This window comes from Eptesicus fuscus, chromosome 16, assembly GCF_027574615.1.
Source record: "Eptesicus fuscus isolate TK198812 chromosome 16, DD_ASM_mEF_20220401, whole genome shotgun sequence".
Classification (NCBI taxonomy): domain Eukaryota; kingdom Metazoa; phylum Chordata; class Mammalia; order Chiroptera; family Vespertilionidae; genus Eptesicus; species Eptesicus fuscus.
This window is the reverse complement of record NC_072488.1, coordinates 35,861,470-35,888,858: the sequence shown is the minus strand read 5'-3', so window position 1 is coordinate 35,888,858 and position 27,389 is coordinate 35,861,470. Positions and strand designations below refer to the sequence as shown.

Genomic DNA, 27,389 nt, shown 5'->3' with positions numbered 1-27,389 from the left:
TCTCCCCTTTCTGCTTCTCTAGCTAACCTGCCAGGACATTTTATCTTCCTGTGCCTCTGCTTCTTATAATAGGTATACTAATTCCTTCCTATTTGCTGCTGGCTTTTTCTTCTTTCTAATATTTCTCTGTTCTTTTTTTCTTACTATATATATAAACTTTTATAAATTTTATAATTTTAAATTAGTCTTTAAACTTTCTATGTCTTTCAAAAATGCATAACTATGCCTCAAATCTTTTATTATTTTAAAATATTTAGAAAAGGCAGAGGGAGAAGGGAGCAGGCTCAGCCATTTGAATTTCAAACTGTCATATTTTTTTATAGATAATAATCTCAGATTCTGATAAGCCTGGAAAGGGGAATTTCTAGCTGCCGCCTTTAAGCCCCCTATAGAACACGGTGAAAAGTGTCCAAGGAGTCGCCGAGGGTTCTTGGGTCTTATTGGGGCGGAGGGGGTCACAAGGGAATTTCCCTCCTCGTTGCTGCCTCTAGCCACTTAAAACAACCCCTGGAGGGGATAGACACTGGGTGGGCAGAGGCAGGGAGCGCAGCGCGGGTCCCACCGAGGCGTTTTCATCTGGCAGTCCACTCTCTGTTCTCACTGGGAAAAGCGCTTGCCTCCTACTAACGAAAGTGGCGTGGGGGAACCGGTGACCCCTACACTGTAATCAGACTCCCTGACCTTTCTGAAAAGCTACTCTGCTTGAGTGTGTTTCTATTAAAAATTACTGATTTTAAAATTATAACTTAAGAGTTGCTATACACACACAAGGACCAAGTGGCCTACAAAATATTTTCCTTTTCTTTGAAAGGTTTTACAATGTACATTAATCACATCAAACTTAATGACCAATTGAGACAAACAGTTCTGATACTGTTCCTCCACTACTGATTAAGACTGGGTGGTGGCAGGTGTCAGAAATAAGATTCATTTAGGTTTTGAGCTTGCTGGGCAGACTTGGTGACTTTGCCAGCTCCAGCTTTCTTCTTATAGTTAATTTTAGAATGTGGTCTCTGCTTTAAATCTCTTTGGACTACAATTGTTATAACTTTATATCTTCACATTAATAAATATAGACAGAAATGTTGTTAGGCAGGCCGATTCCCCCTCTGACAGAGAGAAAACACCCCTGGGAAAAAAGAATCCCAGTGGCCACTCGGGGGGGTTGCTACCTGTCAGAGCACTCAGCCTTCAACAAATTAAATGTGTTGTTTTTTTTTCTATATACGAACAAATAATTATAACCAGGCAGACAACAAAATATCAAACAAACATCTGTCCTTATATTATTTCAGTAAATAAGTATTCTTACATTCTTGGGATCTAAGCAGATAACAGAAACACTGCCTCTAAGTCCCCTGATGGGGGCCTCCCTTTCTTATCGTCGCTTTTTCTGGCTTCTGCCATAGGCCAGTGGGCGGGACCAGTGTGTTGAAGGAAAAATCATCCTGCAGTCCGGCTCGGGGAGGGACAGGTTACACATGGAGCGTTGTTTCAGGAGAGGCAAAACCTTGATAAAAGCTCCATAATTCAATCACACAGTCAAAGGTTAAACTGGAAGGGAAGAACCACTCAATGTCCTCTAAGAGGATTTTAACAAACTGATAACAAACTGACAAAACCTTGACAAATCAAAACTCAATAAATAATATATACATATAGGGCCCAATTATGACAGAAAATATAAGACAAAAAGATAAAACAAACAGTCCTGATACCAACATGACAAAACACAAAACAAACACCTGTTGAGAGGGAGAGCCTCCAGCCCCTTCTGGGGGGTCCCTCTCTCCTCTCGCAGGAGAAGATTTCTTGTGAGCTGAAAGCCTGGATGGCCTCCTGAAAGAAAAGATTTTTAATCCAGTTACAGATGCTATTAGAATCAGGATGAGAGAGGAAGGGAAAGTCCAGGTTATGTCCTCTCTGAGGATCCTAATAACTGAAAACAGTAAGTTAAACAAACGGTTAACGGGGTCTATAAAGAGTTAATAGTAACTTCAGCCTTAGTTCCACGTTGGACTATGATGTCACAGGCCGGGGCAGGGCCTGTACATCTCTCCGCCCTGTAAAGCTGTAAGGGGAGTCTCCCAGCACCAAAAGAGATAAGGAAGCTGTAAATAAAAGTTCTTTTGTTCTTTGAAATGTTATAAATGGATACTTTTAAATCAACCTTAGAACTTTAAAATTCAATTTAATACAGTAAATTCACAAATCAGAGCAAACTGAAACCTTCATTTATACAAACAGAGGAATTTTTATCATCTAAGTGGGCTTATTCCCTCTCTGACGGAGAACAAAGGACTCTTAAGAAAAGGTGTCTCAGCAGCTGCTAAAGACCTTTATATTCCGCCATAGCAGGTCCGCCCTATCTTTAAATAAATTAAACAGCAGAAAGAGATAACAAATATTTTCACATTTATATTTATATACCAAACAGTCTGAGTTTTTGACTCCTACTAGATATTTACCAGAGTTTAAACAGTCACCTGATTAATTTGCCTGAGGAAGCTCTATGGCCTTGGGGGGGGGGGGGGAGGAATTAAGCTCCCCTTTCCACTCACTTGGAGTGGACTGAGTCTATCCCATAATGTCCGTCCAGTAAGTCCACAGAAGTCCACAGAAAGACACAAAAACCAAACAGACAAAGACACTGAAAAGCTGGACGATGGCCCTGTGCCAACTAGCGGGAGCGACCCGCTTCGTCCCTGAGTTTTGAGGGGAAGCCACTCCCCTCCAGACGGGGGTTTTTACGCCCCTCCAGACGGAGAATCAGAGCGTCCTCTGACCCTCCAACCCAAGATCCACCTGTGCGTCCACTTAGACCGTTTTTGGGCAATTCAGATTTGGCTTCAGAAGCGAGCTCGCGCAGAACAGACAATACAGACACTTACCGCGGTCAGTCAGCAGTCAGACTCTTCGGATCGGGTCCCTCGTGGGTATTGGGGAGCCCCGGGCGAGCCCCCAAATGTTATGCCCAGAGTTCAGGGTCCCCAATAATCAACCACTAGGGAGCCTTTTCTCCGATGCAAAAGCAAAGAGTCTTTATTCAAACCCGGGTTTGGCTCCCAGCCTCCTCCTGACGCAGCAGTGGGGCCAGAGAGCGAACTCCGGGGGAGTGATGAATTATAAAGGGTTGGACATTTGGGTGGGCTTAGGGAAGTGACGTGGGTTACAGAGATTGCCTAATTTGGACTGAATCTACTTCTCTACATTCCTATTGGCAGGTTCATGCAATTGTTACATTCTCGCGGTTTTCTAAGAAAAAGGAGTCTGATACATAGTTACACAGGATGGAGGGTACAGTACATTTTGTGCTGTCCTGCTCTGCCCTTTCAGTATCTTTTTTCAACTCCAAGTTTATTTTAGTAAGGTCACATTAGTAGTTTGAAATCAACTATGGTGAGGCTGATTTCACAATAGAAATGGACAAATGCCACAAATCAGACCCTAACCCCTTTATTTGAAGACTGGTTATTAAACATTTATCACACCCTATAGTGTATTTGTCAGAGTCTAGAACCTAAAAAAGTACATAACTCAAGATAGAGCAATTCCTGTTTCCTAAGATATATTTGCACATGTATACAGGGAGGTGTGTGCAAGGATGTTCATTGCAGCATTGTTTGCAATGAGGAAAAATTGGGAACAATTTGAAAAAATTGGAAAAAATCCACTGATAGGGAATTAAAAAACAAACAAACACCTAAATTATGTGCCTGGAATACTATGCAACAGTTGAAAGAAATGGAAAAAAAATTATACACACACACTGATGGAAGGAAAAATTTCTTTACCTACTTAGGTGTGACTGTGAAAATAACTGACAATAGACAGATTAACAGGAAAAAAAATATTGCCCATGCAGGACCAACCTATAATAAAGTGGTGGGGAAAGGGAGGGAGATTGGGAAATCATAGGATAGAAGGTTCTGGTGATTCCTGCTTCCTCAGTTTTTGTGGAATGTCCCAGTGCTTCAGGTCCGTGTTCCCTGACTGAGACATGAGGGGTGAGGGGAGAGAGTGCTAGCCACCAACTAGAAAAGTTCTGTTCTTATCAGATGAGGGACATTCAGATGATATTTCTTTTAGTATCTTCTATAGCTCAGATATTTTCACTCTAAAGTATTCTTTATACCAGTTTGGTGGGCTGTTGGTCTCTGCAGTACTAATTTGGAAAAATCTCAAGACATGTTAAGGGGAAAAGCAATTTGCAGAACAACACAACAGGATTGTACATATGTTACAGGAGTACCTAAAACAATACAATAAATATGGGCATACAGTTGGTCCTTGGGTTACGTCGGAGATCCATTCCTACAGCGTGATGTAACGTGATTTTTGCCATAAATAGGAACCCACCTACATAAGCACCAACATCATTCACATGGAGCACATACACAGCAGTAATGAAGTGAAACAGTAAAAAAAAATTTAAAAGAAAGATAACAATTCCTGACCTTTACTTATGGTAAATAAATAATAAAAAACATAAAGCACATAGTATGTACATACGTCAAAATGACGGAACTTTTTTTTTAATAAATAAATGGGAGATGGCGACATAACCACAAAACAACGAATGTCAAGTCCAATGTAACTCGAGGACTGTCTGTATATGCAAGTTGGTAAAAATAATTTAAAAATCTGGAAAGAGATACACTCAAAGTAATCACAGAGGTTACTGCTGGGGAAGAAGAGGCAGAAACCAGGATGAACAGTATCCTATAAAATAAAAGCTTAATATGCTAAGTGTCCGGTCGGTTCAACCAATCGAAGCATAATATGCTAAGATCGCTCAACTGCTAGCTATGATATGCACTGGCCACCAGGGGGTAGATGCTCCAACCAGTAGTTTAGCTTGCTGCTGGGATCTGTCTGATCGGGACTGAGTGAGACAGGCCCGACATGCCGTGGAGCCCTCCAACGGTCCCTCCTGGGCTGGCCAACCTCCCGCATCCCTCCCCACCCCAAATCGAGCATTGGTGGGGTCCCACAGCCTAGCCTGCGCCCTCTCACAATCTGGGACCCCTCAGGGGATATGAGTCAGTTTCGGCCCAATCCCACAGGCCAGGCCAAGGGATCCCATTAGGGCACGAATTTGTGCACCGGGCCTCTAATTAGTGATATGGGACTTTAGCCTTAATTTTAAGGTTTAAATGCTTCTCAAGGACAATGTATCCATGTATTATTTGTGTCAAGTTAAAACAAATTCTTGAAGACAGAAATGTCCATAAGCTTCCACCCAAAATGCTCCCGGAATGGTAGGCACCCTCTTACTCTGGGCCTCAGGGCAGCCCTGGGCCTCCGGGGCAGACCAACACTTCTCTCTCAGGACACTCTGAAACCTTTGTGGGATATCAGGCCTGATTAAAACCCTTAATGGCCCCAGAAAAGCACTGAAAGATAAAGATTCTCCTTCTTTATCTGCATTTAAATAAATAAAAAATACTATGAAAGTAAAAAAAAAATCCTACAAAGTTCTGATTTTTTCCTATGACTGTGGTGATATTTTTTATATTTGAACATTTTTAAATCTCTCAAAAATGCTGGCTTAGCTAAAAGCATATGCTTAAGTTTAATTAACTGGGTATTTTAGCACCTGGCAATACAAGAATGAAAAATGGAACAAGTCATCAGCAATCTTCACAGTCCTTCTCCAAAACAAGGATAAGATAAAAGAAGGAAAGGCAAGGACAAGAATTTAATCACTACTTGTCTCATCAAACCAACTCTTTAACAAGCCATGCACTCAGTTAATTGGCTAAACATCCAGGTGCAAAACTAGGTGTGGCCTTTGATCTACAAAGAATGGCTCCATGGTTACTCAGCAACCACCTCTCTCCCAGAGCTCATGCAAGACAACAGGGACTTGCTGGGTCTCGCCCCTCTGGCAATGATTTGAGGGCTGCTTGCCCATGGGGACTGCAAGTTGATTCTTCCAGGGTCAGGTCTCCAGTGAGGAGATTTCTCCAGCTCTTTAGGGCACCTTCAGAATCAAATTCCCTTAGCTTTTTAATAACTGCTCCCTATGTGAAAGAGGAGAGGGGAAGGAACTGTTTGTTAAATTATTGCATATTCTTGCCCATTTATTAAAATTACAAGCATAAGCTTTGATGAAGAGAAGGATCAGCTTTGAAGTGGGTGGGTCTGTTAAATCTCCCACTAGATGCTCCTGGACCCAGATTATCTGGTTATTTACTATTTACTTGGTTTTTTACTTTACTTCTTCCTGATAGTGAGGAAAAATATTTGTCTAAATTCCCTATGTGCCATATTGAAGTAGGGCTACACTATCCATCAAATGACTACATCTATGGTTTAATGGATCATACAGTAACTTCTGAAGTGATTTCCTTTCTTCAAGCTCAGAAGGGATCTGGGAAAAGGCATCTCCTTAGTCTATGAGGTCCGAAGTCAGGTGGTCCCTCTGTGCCCAAAGGATTTGGCACCTTACTTCTAGCCCCGACCCTGGCCAGCCAATCCAGGTCAGACTGGGACCCCAGAGAAGACTGAGCATTACATGGCCCACCTGCTTTCCTGTGCCATTCTTTGGCTGATATGATACTGGTTGCTAGCTAATACTATAAACCCTTTAGGCAAAGTTTAGTTGTGTGTAGAGTAATAACCCTTTAAGGCTTCTACACTGAACTCTGTTTTGAGGAAAAGTAGGAGGGAATATTTTTTAAGAGTTCTTATTCCTTTCTGCAAACTGCTTGGAGCATGTGAACATGAATTTCATGGGCTAACAAGACAAAGTATGCTCACTCTCCCTTCCCTTTCCAGACTGTAGCCCCTGGGGATTCTCTTCAGGAGGCAGGTAAGCAACTCTAGAAAGAACAGCAAACCTCACCTTTCTTCCCAATCAAGCCAGAACGGCCCCCAGCTCTGCCAGGGGAGCTACAGACACTTTCTGGCCTCAACTCCCCAGGGAAGGAGGGAGCACTGGGGTTTGTCCAGTTGCACAGCTTCACGTCCGTTAGCACTCATAGGTTCTCTTACTTCAGCTGTTTATCTTTGTTTGATTGTCCTCCATGGGAACACGACTTTTCCCAGCTCTCCGTTCCTAACAATTCATCACCAAGGACTTGAGCCCCAGATGATGAGCCAGATGTCATCTGGGTTTGTAAACATCCACCAAGAGAAAAGAGAGGCCCCTTCCATGAAGAAGGGTGACCCCACTCATTTCTGGAAATGTGTTCCTTTTCTACCTCCAGATCCAAAGACATACCCTCAATCCTTCACAAGCTAATCTGATTTTAAAAGCTTTGGCTTAAAATACTGTAAAAATGATGTATGGTGTCAGATGGATACTAGAATTTTTTGGGGGTGGGGTCACTTTGTAAGATATATAAATGTCTAGTCATTATTGAAACTAGTATAATATTTTATGTCAATTGTAATTGGAAAATAAATTCTTTGTAAAAGCTGGAGGGGGGAAGAAGAAAGAAGCTTTGGCTTAAAACCTTTTCTGATGACCCCTGTCCCTCTGACCTTTGTCTTTGCTGAAACTCTCTCAGCAATTGTGGCTTACACCATTCCGTTTAGCAATCTATTTGGCTAGTGACTTGTATTGCTCGTAAACTGCATCATGGTTACTGGTTTCAGTTTCCTAAGGAGACAGTTCCTAACAGCAGTAATGATGATAATAACAGCAGGAGCAGCAAACATTTATAAATGGCTAACTCGGTGCAGATATTATTTTCCACATGTTAACTCATTTTATTTCCCCAGTATCCTACTGTGGAATGCACTACTGCATTATCACTTTTTTTTTTTTTTTTTTTTTTTTTACAACTGAAGAAGCTAAGGCACAAAGATGTTAAATAAGTTGCCCAAGGTTGCAAACTAGTAAATAAAGGAGCTAGGACTTAACCCAAGTTGAAGAGCCCTTGGGTCTTTAAAAGATGTCTTTTAGATTATCTCCTAAATCCTATTTATTCCGTCTGTAGTACCTACCCTGTGAATTAGATTTATCATCCCTATTTTCAGATGAGAAAACTAAAATGAGGTCACACAGCCAGGGCCCTGTGGAGAAGCTGTGAGACAAATCTAGATCTGATGCTTCCTTTATCCCCCACTTACATGGAAACCATGATGTGATTAATACCCAAATCAATCATCATCTCTCTCTGATGCTCATCTCATGCACAGTGATAGAGACATTTGCAATCAGGGGGAGGAGAAAGGATAAAGATGTGTGAGCCAAGCTCCCTACCTTCAAGGAGTCCACAGTCCTGGAGAAAACAGATGGCAGAGAGGAGGTACTTAGACTAACATGTTGTACCTGCTGTGATGGCAGTTGTGAAAGTTCAGCAGGTACAAAGGGATGAGGCCGGAGAATCCCTGGATTGTCACGTAGGAAGTAAACTTAAGACTTTTTGTCAAGTTTTTAACTCAAGGTTTTGTGATAGACTCTGTTGACCAGAAAATTCAACTAAGAGCACCCTAAGTATGTGGGTTCATTAGGTTTCTGCTATGAATAATAACATCCTCCAAATCCATTATAAAGTGTTGCTATTTCCTAGGCTGCCCCTGGTTCCATAAGGAGCAGGAAGAGGTGGTCACAGAATGCTGTCTGGGAATTCTAGAAACTCCTGACACAGTGAAAAATTCAGTGAGTATGTGCATGTTTGTGTGTGTGTGTTTTGGGGGGAAACAGAATTCTAGCTTTTTATTGGATTCTTTAATACATAAAGTGTCATACAAAAGTTAAGAACCACTAAAAATGATACTTTGAAGGTATACCTGAACATATAACTATATAACTACATAAATATACATACACATACATACACATATTTAAATACACACACTTATTTTGGTGTGCATAGAAAGTGGAAGGAAACATACCAAACTATTAACAGCAACCGTTTATTGTTTCTTAAGCAGAAGATAAGGGAGACTCATTTTTGCTCCATACTGTTCCATACTGATTTAACAATTAAATAATTATTAATAATTTTAATGAGTATGTATCACCTTTATAATTAAAATGTAAAAAAAAAAAAATCTTATCAAGAAACCAAGATGGCAGCATAGGTAAACACCTATACTGCTGCCTCACACAACAATTTCAAAACTGCAACTGGAAGACAGAGCAGACATCGTCCAGAAACACCAGAAAGCTGGCTGAGTGGAAATTCTACAACTAGAAGGAAAGATAAAAGGACACTGAGACCCAGAGGAGCTGTGGAGAACAGAGGTGCGGAGACCCGCGCGCACGGAAAGGGCGGGCAGCTGAATATGCAGCTGGCTTACTCGCAGCGCGCAGAGAGGGTGGGCAGCAAGCACGCGGCTAGCTTTCTCGTTTGAGAGGAAAACAAAACCTCCCAGCTGCACTGAAATCCAGTTTCAGGTGAGACTTTGGGTACCGAGACTCATTCGGGGAGAAATTGGACTGTTTGGCAGCAGGCGAAACTCGAGGGCAGCCTTCTCTCAGAGGTGCATGCAGCCATTGACACGGGACACTGAGACACAGGGGCCTCACGGGCAGGGCTGACAGGAAACCAAGGCTATCTGCTCAGCCCTGAGACTCCGCCCCATCCAAGCTGAGCACAGAAGCTCTCCCAGCGGAGACACAGCTGATCCTCACAGCCAATTGGCCTGGAAATCAACTCCCCCCAGTGATACTAACAACAATCTAGGCTTAACTACAACAAGACTGCACACACAGTCCACAAAGGGGTGCACCAAGAGTGTCCACCTCAGGTAACTGGGGAGGCTGAGCCACTGGGCCCTGCTAGGACACCTAGCAAACAAAGCTACCCTACCAACTCAGGGAAGCAGCCAAAATGCGGAAACAAAGAGGCAGGTCACAAATGAAGGAAATGGAGGAAAGTAAACGACTGGATATAGAGTTCAAAACCACGGTTATAAGGTTTTTCAATAATTTCCTAGAAAAGGCCAATAAATTTAACGAGACCTCGAGGATATGGAAAAGGATCAACTAGAAATTAAGCATACACTGACTGAAATAAAAAATATCATACAGAGACCTAAAAGCAGACTAGAGGATTGCAAGAACCAAGTCAAAGAATTGGAATACAAAGAAGCAAAAAACACTCAACTGGAAAAGCAAAAAGAAAAAAGAATCCAAAAAGTTGAAGATAGTGTAAGAAGCCTCTGGGACAACTTCAAGCGTACCAACATCAGAATTATGGGGGTCCCAGAAGAAGAGAGAGAGCAAGATAATGAAAACCTATTTGAAGAAATAATGACCAAAAACTTCCCCCACCTGGTGAAAGAAATAGACTTACAAGTCCAGGAAGCGCACAGAACCCCAAACAAAAGGAATCCAAAGAGGACCACACCAAGACACATCATAATCAAAATGCCAAGAGCAAAATACAAAGAGAGAATATTAAAAGCATCAAGAAAAAAACAGTTAGTTACCTACAAGGGAACACCCATACGATTGTCAGCTGATTTCTCAACAGAAACTATGCAGGCCAGACGGGAGTGGCAAGAAATATTCAAAGTGATGAATAGCAAGAAACTACAACCAAGATTACTCTACCCAGCAAAGTTATCATTTAGAATTGAAGGTCAGATAAAGAGCTTCACAGATGAGAAAAAGCTAAAGGAGTTCATCACCACCAAGCCAGAATTATATGAAATGCTGAAAGGTATTCTTTAAGAAGAGGAAGAAGAAAAAGGTAAAGATAAAAATTATGAACAACAAATACGTATCTATCCACAAGTGAATCTAAAAACCAAGGGAATAAAAAATCTGATGAACAGTATTAACTGGTGAATATAATAGAATCAGGGGCATAGAAAGGGAGTGGACTGACGATTCTTGGGGGAAAAGGGGTGTGGGGGGTGCAGGAAGAGACTGGACAAAAATCGTACACCTATGGATGAGGACAGTGGGGGGAGGTAAGGGCAGAGGGTGGGGCAGGAACATGGTGGAGGGAAGCTATGGGGGGAGGAAAAGAGGAACAATTGTAATAATCTGAACAATAAAGATTTATTAAATTTAAAAAAATCTTATCTCTGTATTATAGCATTGTGGGTAGACCATGTTGAGAAAACTGTAATAGTGAGGAAGTAGCTATTACAGACTTTACTAGAAACATTGTTACAATGAATTAATTGGTAAGAGTGATGCTACATTAAGCAAGCTTGGGTCATGGTTGTCCAGGTAGGATAATGATAAACTGCTGCCTACTTGGGTACTGTGGATGGCCAGGAAGCCCTGTATGACAGCAGATTTGTCTTGCACATGGCACCCAGAGATGGACAGTGAGGCCAAGGCCATCGGAAACAGCAGCAGGCTTCACTAAAAGCATCAGCAACCTCTGCACTGAGACAGGTTTACATGAATGCAGGTTGCAAGTAAAAATGGGCCTTCCTGCCCCCAAGGTCACATATGAACACAAAATCATCACTGTAGGAACTGTCATCATCCAAACATAATAGGACATAGATATTTTTTACAAGTACACATAGCAAGGACATAGATATTTTTTACAAGTACACATTATTCTTTTGGGGGATCTGGCAGGTAGAATATGGAGCTGGAAGACAGTACCCTGACATCTCTTTCTGACCATGGCCTTGTGCAAGTCCTCTGCCCTGTCTGTCCAGATGTTTCTCCATTTTCACAAGACAATAAAATAGCTTCTACCAAAAGCCTGAAAATCAGTCATTTTGAGATCAGTGCCAAATCTTTATCATGGTTCTAAAAATATCCAGAATATGAATCATATGAAGTCCCCAAATTTATTATTTTTAATATAAAGAGTATAATAACAGCATTAAAGATTTTAACTACTTTCACCTTTCAGTCTGAATTTCTTTTAAACTAACAGTTTAATCTCTTATTCTACTTACACTATCAAATACTTATTATCCCCCTTTTCATTTCTCCCAGCCTGCATCCTGTGAATCAACAAAACTTGAAACCCAACACCAGCAGCAAACATAAAACTAGCTGAGAACAGGAAGACAGGAAGAAAGAAAGAAAGAAAGAAAGAAAGAAAGAAAGAAAGAAAGAAAGAGAGGAAGAGAGAGAGAAGAGAGAGAGAGAGAGAGAGAGAGAGAGAGAGAAAGAAAGAGGAAGAGAAGGAAAGGAAGGAAGGAAGGAAGGAAGGAAGGAAGGAAGGAAGGAAGGAAGGAAAAGGAAGGAAGGAAAAAGCCTAATTATAGTCCTTGGTGAGTAAATGATATAAATACCCATATTTTGCTACCTGCTCATAGGTTTAGTGTTTTATTCTGATAGGATATATAGTGAGCTTGTAACTTATGTCACTTAGTACCATTATCTGACAAGAAGCAGGCACAGGCAGGTTCCTTTGTGACAAAGGCTGCTAGCTCTGTCCAGCATACAGTTGTGATGCTATAAGAGACAATTATGGCCAATCCCCAACGAGGGAGAATTCACTGCACTTAGATAAAAATTGCTATTTCTCAAATTTTGAGGTAAAAACTATATACTTTGCAACTCGAATTAAGCTAATTATGTTCTATTTGGGTTTTCTCTTCTGCTGAATAATTCACCATCTAAAATATTTAAAAACCTTGATTAGAAAGTTGGTCAGCTAAGAATCATTAAGGTGGCAATTGTCTCACAAGGGCCATCCCTTCTAACATCCTGTTCATTTCTGAGCTGATTCTAGAAGGCTTCCTTCTATATCCTTGTCCCTTTACTGGTCTAGGCATTTATTGTGCACTTCCAAAAAAAATACTTTCTAACATTCTGTTTAACATTTATTTTCATTTAATTTCTATTTATATTCTGTATTCCAACGTTTCACTCAGGTCTAAAAAAAGAACTTCAGTAACTAATAGCTAGTGACAGGTATTTAAGATTCCAGGTACTCAACGTCATCCTTGGCTTTTCACTGCCTTCTTGCATTTAGGGGAGAATAACTTAAACTAAATTTCAAAATGCTGTCATTCTTTTTTTTAAATATATTTTATTGATTTTTTACAGAGGAAGGGAGAGGGGTAGAAAGTTAGAAACATCGATCAGCTGCCTCCTGCACACCTCCTACTGGGGATGTGCCCGCAACCAAGGTACATGCCCTTGACCGGAATCGAAGCTGGGACCCTTCAGTCCGCAGGCTGATGCTCTATCCACTGTGCCAAACCGGTTAGGGCGCTGTCATTCTTTTTGAATCATCATTGAAATAAGACTGGGGGAAGAGAGAGTTATATAAAGGAAAGGGGAGGCTAAAATGGTGGAATTTAAGCCTTCACTGATGAGTTGATTAGAATCAGAGCTCCCAAGAAAAGCCAGCACTGAGGATCAGGCCAATCCTTTGTTTCTTATCAACGTGAAACTACTGAAGTCTGGAGTTTCTGTCTGACTTTATTCTGAGAGCAACTTTTGGCTTTTGCCTAGACTTCTTCTGAACAGGCAAGTTAGAGTGCTTATTGCTCAAGCAAGGACAATTTCTACAAGGCCTAATTCAGGCTGAGGATTATTTTTACTTTGCCCCATATTTCCTGAACTTAAAATAAAGTGGTTTTAACATAGGATTACAGAGGTAGGAAACCTGGTGGGATCTGCTGGGACCCTTATGCCAGTTTTCTCCCTCCTTGGTCCTTTCCCCAGAGAGATGTCCTGGTTTAAGTATGTGTCCCTTGCAAAAATTTATAAAACTAGTCCCAGAAAATACAAAAACAGATAATACCCAATTAGGCAAGAAGAGGAGTGTTTTATTCTCATACTTTCTTAGAGGGAATATAAACTGATATAACCTTTCTGCAAAGAATCTGCCAGCGTTTATTAAAGTCTTAAAAACAGTCTGCTCCACTTCCAGGAATTCATTCAGGGAATGTCAACTCTTCTTCCAGTTCTAGCTTTCTTTCTATTATCTCTCTAGATTAGGATGATGAGTCATTTAACTGTTCTTAGAATGTTCTATATTTTCACAATCTATAATGATAAAAGGGTAATATGCTAATTAGACCGGACGTCCTTCCGGAAGCCCTTCCAGACGAAGCCGGACGAAGCTGGGGCTGTGAGGGTCGAGCCCCTTACATGAATTTTGTGCATCAGGCCTCTAGTAGACTAATAAACATATACTCCTTCAGTAATCAGAACTAAAACAATCACTGGTAAATATAAAACACAGGCAAACACACCCTGTCCAAAGCCACTTGCATTAAAAAATGCTTAGTGTTAGCCCTAGCCCATTTGGCTCAGTGGATCGAGCATCGGCCTGTAGACTGAAAGATCCCGGGTTCAATTATGGTCAAGGGCACATGCCCAGGTTTCGGCCTCAATTCCCAGTGGGGGGCGTGCAGGAGGCAGCCGATCAATAATTCTCTCATCATTGATGTTTCTATCTCTTTCTCCCTCTCCCTTCCTCTCTAATTAAAAATATAATTTAAAAAACAACGTTTAGTGTTAACCTTCAACACCAGTTTCTTTTATGATAAGGATGATGAAAAACTCAGTGTATGTGAACAGTTTTCCCAACGACCTCGTTGGGGGACATAATAAAAAAGCCTATGCCCATCACTGTGGCTACTGCTTTGGTAGGATGACCTACACCGAGCTTTCCCTGTGGGCCCTTGGACTGGTCCTTTAGGCTTCCACAAACTTTCATTGGAATGTAAGTTAATACTAATGTGGTAGCTACAGTTCTTCCTCCCAAAGACTTCTGGAATCTCATTATCTAATGAAATATTGTTGACCTCCATTTTATAGCAGGAGACATTATCTAATTCTTCTGGATCACATGACGGTAGCCCTGGGAACAGAGAGCAAGTTTTAATAGTTCGTTGGCCAAACCACATTACCCAACTATTTCAAGATGTTTTCTGAAGGGTCCACAGGGGCTACATTTAAAACCTTCTGGTTATTGTTTGCTAACTGCTGGCATGGTTTTAATCAGGGAGGAAGCCAGTATTTTCAGCTTGGGGGTTGGGAAGAACTCCTAAAAAAGTCTCCAAATTGATTTAGGAGAACATGCTTGACAGAAGAGGACTTATTCCTGCCCTGGAATAAACTCATTAGAACTGATATATGATGTAACCACAGACCAAGAGAACTACATTTCTTTTTTAACACATTATATCCAAAAGGCAACTGAGGTTTCTAAAGTTTATCAATATCAGGTTACAAAACCTGTTCAACAGGGACCATCGCTTTCATATACTGGTTGACAGCTTCCTCCTCTTAGAATAACCTTGGTGTTTCGTACAATTTCTCTACTAGGATCTAGTTTTTACACTAGATTTTTTTTGAAGACATTTTATTTCTTTTTTCAAAATATATTTTTATTGATTTTAGAGAGAGAAGGGAGAGGGAAAGAGAGAAGCATCATCACTGAGAGAGGAACATTGATTGGCTGCCTCCTGCACGCCTCCTACTGGGCAATGAGCCAGGCATGTGTCCTGACTGGGAATCAAACCAGTGACCTCTTGGTACATGGGCCGATGCTCAACCACTGAGTCACATCGGCTGGGTTGAAGATATTTTCTTGACAAGGTTTTATTTGATGACTCAAGTAAAATTTTCTGAGGTAAAGAACCTCACATCACCTCCAGTGACATTTTTCTCTTCCCACAGTCCTGACTTGAGGTCAGGGAGTCCCTTTGTGATGAGATCAGTTTATTTCTAGGTTCTAAAAAAGCCCATGTTTCTCAGTAGCTCAGATCAAACCAGATCCCCCAGATTTGGGCAGAATTAATTCAAATACCTGAATCAGTTCCAGAAGCATCTCTGGTTTTACTGTCAAGGGTCAGCAAATCTCTAGGCCTTGGCTCAAAATACACAGTATTTGGGCAGCCTTGTATTTCTTTGTATAAAATGTTTTCTAATTCTTGTATAATTTATCATGTATATATTCCTAAAATCCTACTCAGGAACAAACCACCATAATATGGGTTTCTAAAGTTGACCCCAGACAATCTGAATCCAAGTCTCTGGGGATAGGGTTCTGGACACCTCCTTTAAAAAAAAAAAATTTAAAAAAATGCTGTTACAAGTGCCTCTACATGCTGAAGTATAAGAGCCTTTGCAGTAGAACAACTATAAGAGTAAATGGAAAAAATAAGTTCCAGCAAGCAGAGGCAGGCAAATTTGATTTTGAGGATTTCGTATTAATGGGTGAATAATATTAAAAAAACAACAAAAACGAACAGATCATGAACACCTTTGCTTCAACAAGTCCATTTTCAGCTAGGCTGGCTGCATCAGTGTGCCGATACTTTCTTCTACCTCTGAGAGCTTCTTCAGAACTTGGTTGACCTTGGCCTCATCAAATTCCAAACACAGAAATTCAGATTCCTGGAAAACATAAAAGGGTGTTTTAGCTACAAGAGACTCTCAAGATAGCAAAGGCTCTGGATCTGGTGTGACCCAATTCCAAAGGCCTGGGGCCCTTACCCAGCAAGTCTGGCTCAAGTCTCTATATCCCTAAATGATATTTTACCCAGCACAGCAAATCCAGCACAATGCCCTAAATCAAACTACTTTTCTGCGGTGTTTCATAAGTGGTAAAGAGGTATTCAAATGTCAGGTGTTCTCATTATGAGGCATGTGAGAAGCTCTTATCATCTATCATCATACTTGATCCCTTAATAATTTTTAAGGTAAGTACTAAATATTGCTGTTTTATAGATGACCCTGGGGCACAGAGAGGTTAACCTGCATCACAAAACCAGAAAAAGGCAGAATCAAATTGTGAACTCCGAAGTCCATGCTGTCTCCACAGCGCCTGTAGTATAAAATGAAAGGAGGATTTGGATTGGCTCTGTGTTACCCTGGGAATAGGGCTAATTTGGATCTAGTGGTTGTACTAGAAATTGTGACAGGTGGTGAAAAACTCAGTGTATGTGAACACTTTTCCCAACAACCTAGGTAAACTTGATTAGAAAGTTGGACAGCTAAGAATCATTACTAGACCAAGTTGGGAAACATCAATCAGATCATTGAAAGATAACCAGATCTTGAAACAGCTATAAATATTTCTAGGACTTTTCTACTTGCTGCAAGCTGGCTCTCCCCAGATTTCCCTCAAAAACATTTCCTTTAATCACTGGTAGGATCAGTCAATCAACCCTAGATTAGGTAGACATCAAAGACAAAAGCCTCTGAAGTATGGTGACAGAAATTTCATGAGCACTAAACAAATCCTAGGTTCGCACTGTCTTGAGAGACAAGGGCAAATTATATATCCAAGAGTAACTATGTTCAAGGCTCTTAGGAACAATAGTCATGTAATTTTAAAGCTGTGTGAATTATTAGAAATCATATAATCCAACTGTCTTGTTTTTTAGATAATGAAATCGGGGCCCCAGGCATGTTAAATGACATGCCTATTGTCTATCTCTTGGTTAATGGCAGAACCACAGATCAGTGATCTTCTCTACATTTTCCTCTGTAAATACCATGGCCTTTCCCAAAGTGGCAGGTAAAAGAAGACCACAGCCTCTTCAGAGGGAGGGAGTCATTCTGTCATCAGCTAGAAGAATCTTCAGCAATTGATTTTGAAAAAGTACCTTTGCTGCTGCTAAGCTGCTGTGCTGAATCTAAACTGATGGCACTGAACATCCCCCAGGAAAAATGAGTGCAGAAGAAAATAAGAGGCCTCTCAGATGAAAGTCTCCCAAAGGAAGGGAAGGTAGCTTTCCCTGACAACAGGAAACTTTCTCCTCAAACATGTATTTGAATAGGAGAGGGGTATAGTCTCATATGTGAATTTAGAAACTACCAGGTTTTCATTTAGTTTAAAGCAAAAACCAATTTTTTTAAAAAAAGGAAGCCAGCTATGTTTGAGCTTCAGGAGGATTAAATTTATAGCCAATCAGGCAGTTCAGCTGGCTACATTAAGAACAGGCCTCAGATTTGAAAACCTCTTATTCTTCATTCAGTTTTACTGAGATCTTTAGCTTGACTTTAAAATATTTTTTAACATCTGGCTTTTGAACCAATGGTCTAGAAACTAATAACTAGTAGAGTCTAACATACATATTTAGGAAACTGGCAGAAAAGATGATGTTTCACCTTGGAGAAAGTTTGTTACAATGATAAATCACCTGGTTTTCCATTTATGTGGGAAGAGATTATCAAGGACACTGATCAGTAATATGTAAGCAAAGTTTATTAACAGCCAGGATCTTTTCTGATCAGGGTCATTAATTTGTTGTAGGTTTTAGTATTCACATTATTTTTTATTAACCCTCTTAAGTATTACTGAAACTCAGTTTATTTTATTTATTTTAACATATTTTTATTGATTTCAGAGAGGAAGGGAGAGGGAGAGAGAGATAGAAACATCAGTGGTGAGATAGAAACAATGATCAACTGCCTCCTGCACACCCCACACTGGGAATCGAATCTGCAACCAGGGCATGTGCCCTGACGGGAAATCGAACTGTGACCTCCTGGTTCATAGGTTGACGCTCAACCAATGAGCCACGCTCAGTTTATTTTTAAATGAAATCAAATACTGAAGAGAAATAGCAGGCTAGATAAAGAAAAGTCCACAGTCAGCATGGCTCGGTGGTTGAGTGTCAACCTATGAACCAAAAGGTCACAGTCTGCTTTCCCGTCAGGGCACATGCCTGGGTTGTGGGCTCGATCCCCAGTGTGGGGTGTGCAGGAGGCAGCCAATCAATGACTCCCTCTCATCCCTGTTTCTATCTCTCTCTCCCTCTCCATTCCTCTCTGAAATCAATAAAAATATTTTTTAAATAGTAAAACAAATATTTTCTATCCTCTTCCAATCTCACCTCTCACCCTTTGAAACAATGAACACTAAAGTCTTAGAAAGACATATAACCATACATGACTCAAAGAAACAGCTAACCTGAAATTGTATTATCAATGCCTACCTTCATCAAGTTATGCTATCAATATCTTATCAGGAATTCAAGAGCCTTTAAACTGGGGCTTAACACATGGGTCTTTTTTCAAATTTCACATTTGACTGAAGTACCCTACCAAAAGTACATCAAATGCACTTGAAAAGTATCTTTACAAATGCAGGCAGTGTTTACTAAGCCAGAGGCAGAAAGCACAAAGCAATATGAAACACCCCCCTTTCTTTTTCAAAGTCCTCCACTCTGATCTGGACCTAACTGATCATAATAATGAGAGATAACAAAACTAAATTCTGGTATTTGAATATCTGATTCAAGAGTTAGAATCGTTTCTTTTCAGTAGAGTTTAGATACAGCATAGGGTAAAGTCAGAAAGTGGTTAGCAGATGAGTAAGCAAGCACATCATTACTAAGACTATGTATTTTGTGATCATGGGGGATATGGCATTGTATTAAACACAAGGTTTTAAATAATTATTTTAAATTAGAAAAGAAAGCAAAGGCAAAATATTCAAATAGTCTCTCCAAGTGCAAAAACTATAAAATTCTAAGAGGAGATCCTTGAGAGGCCAACCTACCCAAACCAACAACAACACAACAACAACAAAAATCAAGCTAGCTTTAATGACTTCCAGTCAAGAACATTTCACAGGTTCCTAAGGAACTCCTTTCCCAGGTAACCACTTTAACATTCTAACAAGGAAACTCTTACTTGTCAAGCCTACGTCTTTAATGTTTTAGCTGAAACTCATCTCCTATCAGGGTCAAAGAATATATTTATCTATACTAATAAAAGGCCTGTGGCCGTGACACTGTACCGCGGAATGACCAAAGACTGGTCACCAGGAGGCTGCATGCGCAGCGAGGTGCTCGCAGGTGGGTGGGGACTTGACTCTGGGTCCCTCCTTTCCCCCCCACCCCCACCCCCACCCCGCAAGCCCCACCACCTCCACCCCTGTGCCGTGGGAGTCAGTCTGGGTCCCGCTGCTGGCACAGCGGGTCTGGGTCTCGCTTAGCCTCTAGTATAAAAATAATTAAGCAAGTGTTTGGTTTTCCCCATATACAGACTAAGTAACCTCTTTGTGTAGGATGTCCATTTAGATGACTTCCTTATCTGGGCCCATAGCATTCTTTGGTAAAACAATACTACAGTGATAAAATGCTAAAAAATAGAAAATAAAAAAGAACTATAACTTATTGAATAGAATTACTGAGTAGAATTATTCAGAATAAATTCAACATAAAACAAACTAGAAATCCTATAACCTATGCTCTATATTCTTATTATTTTCCATGCAAATTTTCACAAAGTTTTATTCCCAGTTTATTGGCCATATTTAGCATTATAATACAACTTTGGCAATTTCTAACATGCTGTGGTTTCCTTAAAATTCTAAAGCTGGGGGATGGAGAGCGAGAGTGGCAAAGGGTGCCTCAGGATCCTGCTAAACTGACACTGACTCAAGTAGACCAGATTTCATAAGGCTTAGTCCTAGTTTTTCTTTTGCTTTTGTTACTGGGAATGTGGCTCTTGCTTCTTGGGTTCAACAAAGAAAGAATTCAGAGCCAAGAACTCTAGTGTATGAGTTTATTTAGCAAGCAAAGCAAAAGCATACTTGAAGAGAAGAAAAGAGTGGGCTGCTCAGAGCTGCCTTGGCCTTTTAGAAATAAAGTCACAGAGGCAGAAAAAGTGATCCAGATGGTCCATGTGACTCAGGGAACAAATTACAGTGGCAAAAGAAGGGCCCTTGGAGCTTAGGAGAAAGAAAGCAAAGACACACACCTGAAAGAAGGGGCAGGAGGGGGGTTGAGGGAGGTTTAGGCACAGGTGTTCAAGAGAGTGGGGGGGAAGGCAGGAATTTTAGAAAGATCTCAGGGGAGGATCTCAATAGAATATTCATCAGCTTATCAGGTATGTTTTTTAATATGCTGATACATCAAAATGAACATATAGGATCAGGGGTAGGGGTCATTAGTCATTGCATCCAATCCTGATGTCAGCCATAGGCATCACTTCATCTGGTTTTGCTTCTTTTCTGGGCCTGAAGCTGAGACACAACCGAGGACTAGATGTTATCTTTAGTTTGACCAAAACTCTGTTTCTGTGGTTACAGACCCAAAGCTTTGTTCCTAAGATTATCTGATGCTGATCAGAACCTCATGGTCCTGAGGGCTTACTGCTTAAGGGAGTGGTTGTGCAAGGGAGAAGGAGGCAAGTGAGTCAGGGTGTCAGGATGGGGCCAGTCTGAATCAGCTATCTGTCTCAGTTTCCCCATTCCACTTCCCAAGGAATTTTCCTAGCTTCTTACTATCCTGCCTGTTTTATTTATTGATGCAAAGAGACCCTTGGCTGAGAAAAACTTTGGCCATAATGCCTATACCCCTGTTTGGGCTATCACTTCATAAACCTAAATTAACCCTCTGCCACTGCAGCTCTGGCACTCTGTCTTCTATGTTTAACAACTGGAGAGAGAACAAGAACATGCAGCAAAAGTCAAACAAAACTGGCAATGGCTTCTCAAACATCAATTATATAACAAGTAAGCTGCCCAATAGCTTTGAACATTGCCCACCAGAGAAGTTCCAAACATCTTCATAAGTAGACCTGTGTATACCACTCATACCACTCCTGTGGCTTTCTCAGAATTATCATTAATACTGTTTCCTGAATCCTTCAGGCAACCTCAAAACAGCTTCTCCATGGCAGAGGATCTTCCAAGTTCCTTCCTAAGGAATGATTTGCCCAAAATTAAAATTTTATAGTTCCCCGAAAACTGTGCTGATAACTCTCCACTTGTCCTTTCATATCTATTCTCCACCCTTCTCTGCTTTGTTCTAGTCCCTGTGAAGCTGTTCTCTAAGATTGTGTCACCCCCTTGTTTTCTGGCTTATAGTTGGGTTCAGGCAAGAAGAGAGAGAGGTCAGGATATTTATTCCCCAACCCCCAACTCCTTCTCTTCTACCATTTCCAATATTTGCTATATGGGGGCAGTGTTTCTTCATTTCTCACTTTACTTTCTGGCAATAATCACTACTTCAGTATAAATATAAAGATGAGTTTCTTTACACTACCAAAGTATATTTTCACCCAATATAAACTCCAAAGATGAGCAAAGCAAGACTTTTCATCATGCCTAAGTTGGTAGAAAGGCTGCCTTCCAAGTGTAAACAATAGGATAAACCAGAAACAATATTTTTTTCTTATCATTTGAAATCAAAATCTTGTATAGTCACACTTTGATTAATTAAAGAACAACAACAATTGCAATAATAACTGTGGAAGATGAGATTTCATTGAAACATTTGCATCAAAGATCTTAATACCAAAAACATGGTCTCATATCTATCAATAACCTGTTCTTATATCCTATATCTAGAACAATGGATAGCTTAGCTGTAGTTTAAAACAATACTTTGCCTGGCTGGTGTGACTCAGTGGTTGAGCATCAACTTATGAATCAGAAGGTCACAGTTCGATTCCAGTCAGGGCTTGATCCCCAGTGTGGGACATGCAGAAGGCAGCCGATCAATTATTCCTATCATTGATGTTTCTATCTCTATCTCCCTCCTTCTTCCTCTCTGAAATCAATAAAAAGATTTTTTTTTAATTTAAAACAATACTTCAAGAAAGAAAACTTGTGATTTATAATCTTTTTGTAAACCTTTCAACAAAAAAGTTTAACAATACATATTACAACCAATGGTCCTTACTCAGGCCATTTTTATCCTAAGGAAATCCTCATTTCAAATATAGTAGCTGACAAATCATACATCTACTGTGTAAAGAGTAGGGTAATCCAATATTTTAACAGGGGAAAAAGGGTACTATAAGTCACAAAGCAAATCATCCCACTGATGACTGAGCAAGTAAATTAAAATGACTCACCCCAAAACTCAGTAGGTGTCCATATATTCTAAGAACAATTGGGACTAAGAGAATTCACTCTAATAAATGAAAAAGCAATGCCCAGGCATTGCTCAGTGGTTAGAGTGCCATCACTCAGACCAAAGGGTCTTGGATTTGATTCCCAGTCAAGAGCACATATCTCAGTTGCAGGCTTGATCCCCAGTCCTGGTGGGGGGTGTGCAGGAGGCAGCCAATAGATATGTCTCTCTCACATCAATGTCTCTGTCTCTGTCTCTCTGTCTCTCTCTCTCTCTCTCTCTCTCTCTCTCTCTCTCTCTCTCTCTCTCCTCTTCTCTTCTCTTCTCTTCTCTTCCCCCCCTCCTCCCTCCCTTCCACTCTCTCTAAACATCAAAGGAAAAATATCTTCAGGTGAGGATTAAAAAAAAAAAAAAAAAGGACTTCTTATTCCAAATAGTTCTTTTCCTTTAGTAACAAGGACTACTGTTCTCAATCTAGATGTCTTTAAAACATAAATACTCTCAGAAGAAGTATTATAAAAAGTTATTAACACCTTTCTATTACTTAAATCAGGAGGCTTATTTTCTTCCAGGAAGAATGAACCCAAGTAACCTGCCTTAAAATACATGGTACCTACCATTAAGAGGTATAAGTAGGGCACAAAATATAAAAGAACTAGGAAAGTACCAAAGGCAAATACTTCCCCTTACCCCATAACCCATATCAGATGCACAGATCCATAGGTGAAGGATATTAAGTAACTCAGATTCCTGATCCATACTCTCCATGCCTTTCAAATCACCTGATCACAGAAGTTGCCGGGCACCAAGAAAACCTAGGGAATCTTATAAAGGGAGCATTAGCAAGATAATTTCAATGAAAACCAAAGGCTGAACTTACACACACACAAACATATTCTTCTGCTGCTGTGCTTTCATTTTCATCTGCAGACTCAGAGCCTGTGAGCCAACAAGGCAATAACACTGAAGAACACGGTCCACTCAAAGTTGTTTGAATTTCTAAGACAGAAAGTGGGAGTATGCCAAGAACAGGACCCTGAGATTCTTTTGGTTTAGGTTTCTTAGCTGGAAAAAAAGCTAGAGCCATGACTTAGAAGAAAACTATACATGCCTGTACTGCCAATGTGTGGTTAAAAGGAATATGAATTTTGGCCCAAGCAACCCTGACTTGTTTCTGAAAGGGAGAAAATAGTTTTGATTTTGCAAGAATGAGTGGTTCTTTTGTGGGCTGAATGATGTGCTGCTAAACCAAGACCATGACTATTCGCCCCCGCCTCACGCCCCCGCCCCAAGATTTCAAAACAACCTGCTATATACTCTAATCCCCATTACAGGCCAGTGGATAGTGAAAGGTAGAGGACCATCAATCTTCATTTTAACACTAGAAAAGAAAAAAAAGAGAGAGACCCACAGATTAATCCCAATTATGCGAAGACCAGAATTCCCAGCTCTTTGATTTAACCTACCGCCTGCTAATTATTCACATCTGCCTCTGAATTTGGACAGTTTCAAACATGATTAGTGTAGTACATGTAACAGAGTAGAATGGCAAATAATTAAAAATGCCTGATTTTATGCTGATTTACATAAACACCAGGACTTAAGCATTTACAAAGGTATTTAGAAACACCCAACGAAAGCAAAGAAAGTGGAGCCAAGTTATATAAACACAAAAAGCTCAACAATTAGATCATTGGCTGTTTCCTATGTTTTTCAAAACATTGTGCTCCAATCCGTTTTCCAACTTTTTCGATTTTCAGCAGGATTTAATGTTTAGCTATGAAGATCTCTGTATTTTGAAAAACTTTGGCTAAAAAAAATATTTGGGTAGAAAACTATTTTAGGTGCTCTGGTTGGGATCCGCAGGAAATCATACTACGCTTTTGGCTGAGTAGATCTAGTTTCCATGTGAAAATGGACAAAGAACCAGAGGAACAACTGCTAAACGGCTGAAAAGACAAATCGCACTGAAGACGGGATAAATTTCACTTAAATCTTAGAGAAACCAAATAACAAAACTCTAGCACTTTAAAAAAAAAGTGTGTTGCTAATTTTCAAACTGGGGCCCCTCCTCATTCCTGATGAGGTATATTCCAGAGCAAACTCATTTGCAAACAACTTTGACAAACAAACTAAAATATATTTGCATGACAGAAATAGAGAAAATGAAAAACAAAGCAAAACTCATCCAGAGTTCCTTGTTTAGGCAATACCATTGGTCAGGCAGGAACAAAGTATACAATGGCACCTCCTTTCTAAGGGGTTCTTGATAATCTATAGATTACGAGGGAGGAAACATCTTAGCATATCCAATAAAAAGACAGGAGTGCAGCAATGAATGGTAAACTCCTTGGCAGAGGAGGAAGACAGAAGCGGTACTAATGAAACCAATTCTGGGATTGCAGATTTTCTCCAACAAGAGATCACCAACTTGCTCTGCCAACAGCACCATCTCTCAATTCTCGGCTTTCTCGATGTGGTTTCTTTCAAGTCAATAATGACAGCATAATTAAGCAGAAACAGGCGTAGTGAGAAAGCAGCATTTCCCTTGGCCCTTCTCTGGAGGAAACAAATAGGTAAATAGGGCAATGATGGAAAGACCAAGGGTAGGACTTTCAAATTCAAAAAAAAACTAATTGGGGGGAGGGTGATTTTTAATAATTTTTTTTTCTGCGGTTATGGGGAAAGTGGACTAATTTTGTTGTGTTTCCAACAAATTTCAAATATAAGTTACATTCTGAGGTAATACTAGGGGTTGGGACTTTAATATATGAATTTGCAAAGGACACAATTCAGTCCATACAATCCCCAATGCTTAGAGGATAGTCTGTCAAGCATTTGGTAAGTATTTGCAGATGATGATGACGATCTCACACATGATCCTAGGCTTGCTGTTCATATCATACAGAAAAGAATTTCTAATAGTCCAAAAACAAGAAAACGGATATATACAAAAATTATCTGAGGATTGCTCAGGTATGCCAGTCCAATTTGGCAGAAGATATATCACTGAACTTGATTTTGAAATGTCGTTTAATCTATGGGGGCTACCAAAATAAAAGCTGCCAAGAAAAGGACTAGAAAGTGGTTTAAAAAGAAATCTCTCATAACCCTCACTCAGAGCCTCTTATGCACCTTGCTGCCAACGTCCAGCCCTGAAGACTGACTCAGGGTCTGGCACACCATTTTGTGATAGAATATGGGAATGAGGGAAGGAGAAAGGATTTGTAGTCATTGCATGAAGTTAGTCACTAGCCTCTCTAGCTCAAATAACTTATAATAAACTTCTGGAGGAGGCAGAAGAGAGTAGATTGCATCTTTATTATATAGGGTTGAATTCTAATATCACTTAAGTTGCTGAGCCTTTGTTCACATGCAATAATCATCCCTCAAATTAACCCCATGCTTCATAGTTTTAAAGCACTCACATGCATGACCTCGCTTGATCCTTAGAACAGCCCTGTGAACTAGAAAGAATCCAAGTCAGGGATAAGTTCCTTTAAACAACTATAGAAATGACAGACCTTTTCAATTTAACCCAAAGCAGATCTTTTTAGCTGTATTCGGCAAGAAGACTTGGTCAGATAATGCAATGGATTTTTATATACTTCTGATCCAATTTATATAGGAAAAGAGCCCACAAATCTAGAAACTAGAGATTAAAGGTTCAGTCATTTGCAAAAGACAGAGCAGGTAGTCAGGTCCTAACTGAAGAAAAAATAGACTTTCTTATTTGGCCACCATTTATTCAATAGAGTTTTGAAGTACTAGAGGGAATAGAAAAGTTTGAAGGGGATGCAAGTATTATCTCTAGACCCTGGGGAAAATGACATGCCACAGTTTTTAAAAAGTCAGTTTGGAAGACAGGAGTAGGAGAGATTGTGGGGAAAGTGTGACAAATCTGAAGGCATAAGCAAATTCAGAGGGATACAGAAATTACAATAATGGTAATATTAGTAGCAATGATAACTAACAATGACTAGGGTTTACTGAACACATTAAAAATGCCAAGCATTACTCTAAGTACTTTACATGCATCACTTCATGTTGGTGAGGACAATTTATCCCACTTTACAGATAACGGAAGTGAAGAAGGATGATCAACTTGTGTAAGGCCACACAGGTGGTAAGTGGCAGAGCCAGTTTTAAACCCAGGCTTGTCTCACTCGAGTTTGGGCCCTTAACCATTTCACGATCCTGATTCACATTCATATATAACATAAACATCATCACAGTCACTGAGTACCCACATGTGAAAGTTATTCTAGGATTCAGTTAACTTTAACAAAGACTCAAAGAAAGCTGAGTGCTGATAGTTTGATTACCCCAAGTCAACCTAAAGTATCCTACATAAACATTTGGATAGGCGATAATTATACCCTGGTTGCATAGAAAGATTTTCAGCTTTAAGTATAATGAGATGACAGCACAACTAAGTTAATGTGTACATGTGATCCAGGCAGAGAAGCATATCATAAAGAGACTAAGCTCTTATTCTGAGGCGAGATAGACCCTTTATTCCTTCTCTCTTTCTGTGTGTTGGGAGTGGGGGGGAGAGAGAGAGTGAGAATTCAGTTACATATATAGCTCATTTCTCCATCACCAGGAGAGGTGGAGGCGAAGTTTACCTCTGTAGTTCTACAGACTAATGTGTGGAGCTCCTTGAACGAGACTCTTCTCCCATTAACCCAAATCATAGTCAGCAGAACCAAAATACTTTG

At 40.2% G+C, this 27,389-nt stretch overlaps 1 protein-coding gene across 2 annotated transcripts in view; it reads right to left on the bottom strand.

The window, feature by feature from the left end:
• Positions 1–12,643: 12,643 nt before the first annotated feature.
• Positions 12,644–27,389, bottom strand: part of COMMD1 (copper metabolism domain containing 1) — an 89,365-nt gene continuing 74,619 nt past the window's right edge. Inside the window, exons 3-4 of one of the 2 annotated variants that reach the window (XM_054728475.1) lie at positions 16,113–16,246; positions 12,644–13,885 (exon numbers count right to left, since the gene is read on the bottom strand). In XM_054728475.1, the coding sequence (XP_054584450.1) occupies positions 16,139–16,246 (108 nt within the window). In that variant the 3' untranslated portion in view covers positions 12,644–13,885; positions 16,113–16,138. Of the gene's footprint in view, positions 13,886–16,102; positions 16,247–27,389 lie in introns of those variants that run through there. The other variant, XM_008162093.3, reaches the window with a different exon arrangement.